The 5902-nt window shown below is 37.9% G+C and overlaps 1 protein-coding gene across 1 annotated transcript; it reads left to right on the top strand.

Moving 5' to 3' along the window:
• Nucleotides 1-2794: 2794 nt before the first annotated feature.
• LOC119983343 (40S ribosomal protein S4) lies at nt 2795-5643 on the top strand. Its single transcript, XM_038827021.1, has 5 exons — nt 2795-2923; nt 3548-3625; nt 3706-3886; nt 4021-4118; nt 4940-5643. The coding sequence occupies exons 1-5, from the start codon at nt 2921-2923 to the stop codon at nt 5372-5374; spliced, it is 795 nt and encodes a 264-aa protein (XP_038682949.1). The 5' UTR covers nt 2795-2920; the 3' UTR covers nt 5375-5643.
• The last annotated feature ends 259 nt before the right edge of the window (nt 5644-5902 follow it).

The raw sequence follows: 5902 nt of genomic DNA, 5'->3' as shown, positions 1-5902 counted from the left end.
AAAAATAGCCAAATAGAAATCTCTTTTGCAGAAGTTGCAGCTAATGCTAGTTGTAGTCTGTGAGCAAAACAATGTACATAATATGCGTATGGACAATCTTTAAGAAATAGAGCTTGAAGTCCATTCCAAGCACCGCACATATTACTAACACAATCATACCCTTGACCTCGCATATTAAGGATATGCAAATTATATTGAGCAAGGTCATTAGATATTTCTTTCTTCAATGTTGAAGCAGTAGTGTCTAAAATATGCACAATCACAAAAAAAGGCTCTCGTAAGAAACCACGACTGTCAACAAATCTCAAAACAATAGTCATCTGCTCTTTATTTGATGCATCTTTGGCTTCATCAACCAAAATATAGAACTTTACATCTCCAACTTTTTCACGAATTTTTCTTCTCACTTTGTTCGCAATAATATGCAAAATTTCTTTCTGAATGGTCAGTGAAGTATATTTACCATTTTTCAAAGCTTTCTCTAAGACTACATCACCAATTTTAACGTTCAATCGGCTCATAAGTCTTATCATCTCTATAAAATTACCACGATTGCTAGAAGTTGAAGATTCATCATGACCTCTAAATGCACAAGCTTGCAAGCTAAGCCACCAAATACGCTCAATTGTTGATGTAAGTCGCAACAGATTCTTCTGAACTTCTTCTATAGTTGGTGCATTTAGCACTTTGTCAATATGTCCAGTTACTTTCATTAAATCTTCAACACATTTCATTGCAGTACTATGTGGTGAAGTAGGACCTCCCACATGCATCAAAAGTGCACATCTAACTCCATCGTTAACCCTCTTCCAACTATTAAACCCTTCAGTAATGAATGCAGGATGGAGAGGCACTTTATTTTGAAAAACAAAGCATGGAAAACAAAATGGTGCATCCTTTGATGGAGAGTACTCTAACCAAGGAAAGTACTCAAACCATGAATATTGAAATTTACGATATTGTGACCTTGATTTAGTCCTTCAGTACTCTGCTAACTTAGGTTGATATGGATCCATTTTGATATAAGCTCTCCTAATTTCATCTCGTTGATTAATGGGATGTTGCCATATAGGGATCCGGATCCCAAGATCCCGTTCAAGAGTACTAAGATCAATTTCAACTCTTTGAGATTTGGAAAGGGGTTGGTGATTTGAGATATCAACATTAGATGGAGAATGCCCTTCACTAGTTGATGCACTTTCTCTTGGTTTAAAGAATGAAAACAAAGTTTTGTCTCTCTTGCTTCATTGACTTTCCATTGTGACTTATTCGAATTGAAATCCCCAAAACCTAAAAGTTTAGAAATTACCTTCAACTTGAAATTCTCAAAACCTAAAAGTAAAGTAAATAAGTGATGTGCATAAAATTAATTAGAAATAAAAGAAATTACCAACAACAAGATGAAGGAAATAGGAAGGAGGCTGGAGTTTTGACAAAAAATGATCCACTCTCGGCGACTGCGAGCCTTGCTTCCGAGACTTGGAGCTGGGCTAGTAGCATTTGGACATCATCACGTCAAAATCCATCTATGAGAACTTCATTTACCTGGAGCAGCCATCGAAGAGTTACCGGGAAGTGAATTATATGGGTATGAGCTCTTTTGGGTATTGGGCTGGGCTAAGTTAGATATATGTTGATGTAAATTATCGACAATCGAATTGTGGAGAATGAATAGGCAAATATAAGACAAAACAGAGAGATTTTACGTGGTTCGGCTTTTAGCCTAGGTCCACGGTGCAGAATGATATGGTATTTTATTTATCACTTGTGAATACAATGCGAGTAAGAAATCCCAATCCCCCTCTGACTCCCCTTCCACCCTCCTAATGAACTCCTTCTATGCTTTTCTTGAGCAGTTACCAGCAGTTGTGGCAGTTAGAGAAGTTCATAGCAGTTTGGAGGAGTTTACGGTAGTTTGGAGGAGTTTGTAGTAGTTTGCAGTAGTTTACAGTAGTTTCGGCTGTTACCATTTAACGAGGAACTGCCTTATCTTCGGCTTCGTCCTTTAGTTATTGGTTCGGCCTTATTTGCATCGGCTTCGTACTGCCTTGATAAGACCAAGTCCTTTTTGGACTGTAAGTTTTGGTCTGTTTTATGTTGTTGGGCTTCGGGGCCCTAGCCTCTGTTGGGCTTTTATTATTGTTGGGCTTCAGGGCCCTAGCCTCTGTTGGGCTTTTATGTTGTTGTTGGGTTGAATATGACCCATATAATTTGTTGAGGTTGACTTTGACCCCTACAATATATAAGTACTAATTACTTTCCAAAAAATTCACCCGGGCTACAGCCCACCTAAGCCCAAACGTGACTCTGCCCTTGGTTCATAAAACCAAAGTGAATATAGGATTTCAATTGGAAGCAAATCAAATACCCATTCATCACTGTCCAATGATGCCATTTATCACATTCCATGGACGCATACGAATAAGAACTCAGAGCTTAAATTGACCTCTTGCTTAGCTCACTTTTGGGCTTCTATGACCACCACGCCGCAGAGCTCAAATCGACTACCACACCACATAACAAGAGATGGGCCCAAAGAAAAGCAAAATGTCACGTACTGTGTATGATTTTCTCGCTGCTCTAGTTTAGATGAACATTATTTGCACCCTAGTTTTTATTAAATACACCCACTCTAGTATAGTTTTAAAGGGTTAATGAAGTGTATTTAATAAAAAATGGGATGCAAAATAGTGTCATTCTAGTTTAATAAAAAAAGAATATTTAAATACTTAGCCATCACCGGTTGCGTTAACCATAAGCACTTGGCAAAGCTAAAACTTAAAGTGGCATTTTCGTAATTGAGCACGTAAAAAACAAATAAATAGCCGAGCTAGGGTTTTGAGCAAGCCTCTGCCTTTTTTTGCACAGTTACGAGAGGAGGAGACCTGCTGCTTGGCGCCGATAGCTACAGACGACCAAAATGGTTCGTTTGGTCTCGATACCTCCCGCACCGTTTAGTTTTCGTTCTTCTTGTTGTTAGATCCATTAGAGATTCCCTTTTTGTTTCCCTTCGTGCTTTTATTTTCGTAATTCCAGTTGTGTAGGCGTAAGAGATGTTAAGTCAATAATTTTTTCTGGGTTTTGATCTAATTTAGCTATTTCGCTTTTTGGATGTATGAGGGTCAGATGCATTCTGATGCATCCAATGTTGTCGACCCGTATCTTTTTGTTCTATTTTGTTTAGTCGTGAGTTAGGAAAAACCAAGAGTGAAGCACATTCTCTGGGGATGTATACGTGAGTTTTTTTAACGTCTGTAGAGTTTCACTAGTGTTATGGTTAATTGGTTATGCATATATACCGTGTAGAGTAGATTAAAAGGCTAAGAAGTTGCATTCTGGGTACAAATTAGGTGAATTTTCTTATTTGACATGCATTGAGATTTGAGATGTGTTATAAAGAAAATTACTTGGTGATGCGGTTGCTTGGAATTGTATAATATCATGTCATTTAGTTTCTGGCTGATCCTTTGTTTTTGCAAATATTGAAAGAACTTTTGGCCCTTGGGATTGTTGTGGTTGTTAACTTTTACTTCTTTTGATTTTTCAGGCTAGAGGACTGAAGAAACATATGAAGAGGCTTAATGCCCCCAAGCACTGGATGCTTGACAAACTTGGCGGGGCATTTGTAAGTGAAGATTTTAGTGTTTTCTGAAGCACTTTATGAGTTTTTTTTTTATGTTTTTATGTTTTCCATTGGTTGCATAGGCTCCCAAGCCCTCATCCGGACCCCACAAATCCAGGGAATGCTTGCCTTTGATCCTTATCTTAAGGAATAGGTTGAAGTATGCACTCACCTACCGTGAGGTCATTGCTATTTTGATGCAAAGGCATGTGCTGGTTGATGCTAAAGTTAGAACTGATAAGACATATCCAGCTGGCTTCATGGGTAAGTGTTCTTTGGCTCATTTTTTACGCCTTATGCAAATAATCGTTTGTTGAATATTGTTTGGATTTGGAAATGAATTTTTAATTTATATCTAATTGAAAATACTTGAAATGTTTTTCTTGTAATTTGGCCAGATGTTGTATCAATTCCAAAAACAAATGAGAACTTCCGTCTGCTTTATGATACCAAGGGTCGATTTCGCCTCCACTCAATCAGAGATGAGGAAGCCAAGGTTGGTTTCCACTTGGCTTTTATTTATATTTGCATATTGCGCTATTATGCAATTAGATTAGTTCATTAATGGATGAGGTAGCTAAGCTTGCTTTATGGGACCATAGTGATCTTTGTTGTAAATTTTCTATTGTACGAAAGTCTTATTAATTCTGCAAAGATGACTGTTTATGTTGGATATTTACCATAGATGGTGTAGTTTGTTGAGTGTTCATATAGCTCCGCCCTGCTGAAATTGGACAAAAAGATCTAGAACAGGTTCCAGAAGTATTTTGTCCTGGTTAGACAAGGATTTTGCCAAACTGTATAGATTGCGATAATTCTTGTTTGGTGAAGAGAACTGTTGGTGTGTGATATTTGGAGTTCCCTTTGCTTGATATTGTATTTAGAGTATCCTCTGATTGATAATAAATTCTGAAGTATCCTTTCATAGGACTCATCTTTTCGGAATAAATCAGTTTCCCTCAAAACACTAGAAGCATTATAAATACTTTGTTATGTGTCAATTGTGAATAGAAAATTAATTGGACGGTTACAACTTACAATTTACTAAACACTTTAAAGACTAGTTCTTTCATAGAAGGATTGGATTGATAATTGCTTGGGTAAACCTTCCAAGTTCCAACCCTTTCATCTTTAGATTGAAATAACCAATGTGGAGTTCACATCTTTCTCATGTACTGTTTAAGCTGTTGGAAGAAGTTTTGAAACATCATCATTCTTATGGTTTCTTGTTTCGGTTGTCGCAGTGATGGATTTGGTTAATATTGGCATGAAAAATGCACTAGCCCAATTTAGTTATTTTCTTAATTTCTTTTACAGTTCAAGCTCTGCAAGGTTCGATCAGTGCAATTTGGGCAAAAGGGAATTCCATATCTCAACACTTACGATGGCCGCACCATACGCTACCCAGATCCACTTATCAAGGCCAATGACACCATCAAGCTGGACTTTGAGACAAATAAGATTGCTGATTTCATCAAATTCGATGTTGGAAATGTTGTCATGGTGACTGGTGGAAGGAACAGAGGACGTGTTGGAGTCATTAAGAACAGGGAGAAACATAAGGGAAGCTTTGAGACCATCCACATCCAGGATGCTCAAGGCCATGAATTTGCTACTCGTCTTGGTAATGTCTTCACAATTGGCAAGGGTACAAAGCCATGGGTGTCTCTTCCCAAGGGCAAGGGTATTAAATTGTCTATTATTGAGGAAGCAAGGAAGAGACTTGCAGCCCAACAGGCAACAACTGCTTGATTTGCTAGGCACCATAGGTCTGGAAGATGTACTCTCATGAGAACTTGGTTCAGCCGTGAAGACTTTGTTGCTGGCTTATGCTCAAGAGTTTGGTTTCTTGTTGCATACATGTTTCTTGGTAATTTTTGAGGTGGTTTTGTAGACTTAATTTTGTTTTGTGATGAACTTTGAAATATTACACTATTTCAGGCTTAAATCTCCGCAAGGACTTGTTTATCTTTGTCTACTGGTTCATGATTTTGGCTCTTTAATGATTTGTCATTCTGTTCTTGGTTTTATGTATATTTGCTGGAAATTACAGGATCCTTGGAAGCGTGTTAGATATCATAATTCATACATGTATTCGCAAGTAGGGAATACACCGTTTAATTTGTCAGTGATAAAAGTAGAAAAGTAAAAACAACGCTCGACGGTTGGGTGGAAAAAAAAATCGGTTCCGGATCGGATCTGATGATATCAAGTGACATTTGTATGCCTAGATCAGTGTTATCAGAACCGACCCGGCCTGGCCCGTCGGTCAGACCGGTT

The sequence above is a fragment of the Tripterygium wilfordii genome, chromosome 2 (assembly GCF_013401445.1).
Source record: "Tripterygium wilfordii isolate XIE 37 chromosome 2, ASM1340144v1, whole genome shotgun sequence".
Lineage (NCBI taxonomy): Eukaryota > Viridiplantae > Streptophyta > Magnoliopsida > Celastrales > Celastraceae > Tripterygium > Tripterygium wilfordii.
Note: the sequence above shows the minus strand (reverse complement) of the source record. Positions and strands in the feature narration are given on the sequence as shown.

Coding starts and splice junctions, on each gene's coding strand:
- LOC119983343 (XM_038827021.1), top strand. Junction 3,626..3,705: donor ACAAACTTGGCGGGGCATTT/GTAAGTGAAGAT, acceptor TTGGTTGCATAG/GCTCCCAAGCCCTCATCCGG. Junction 4,119..4,939: donor TCAGAGATGAGGAAGCCAAG/GTTGGTTTCCAC, acceptor TTTCTTTTACAG/TTCAAGCTCTGCAAGGTTCG.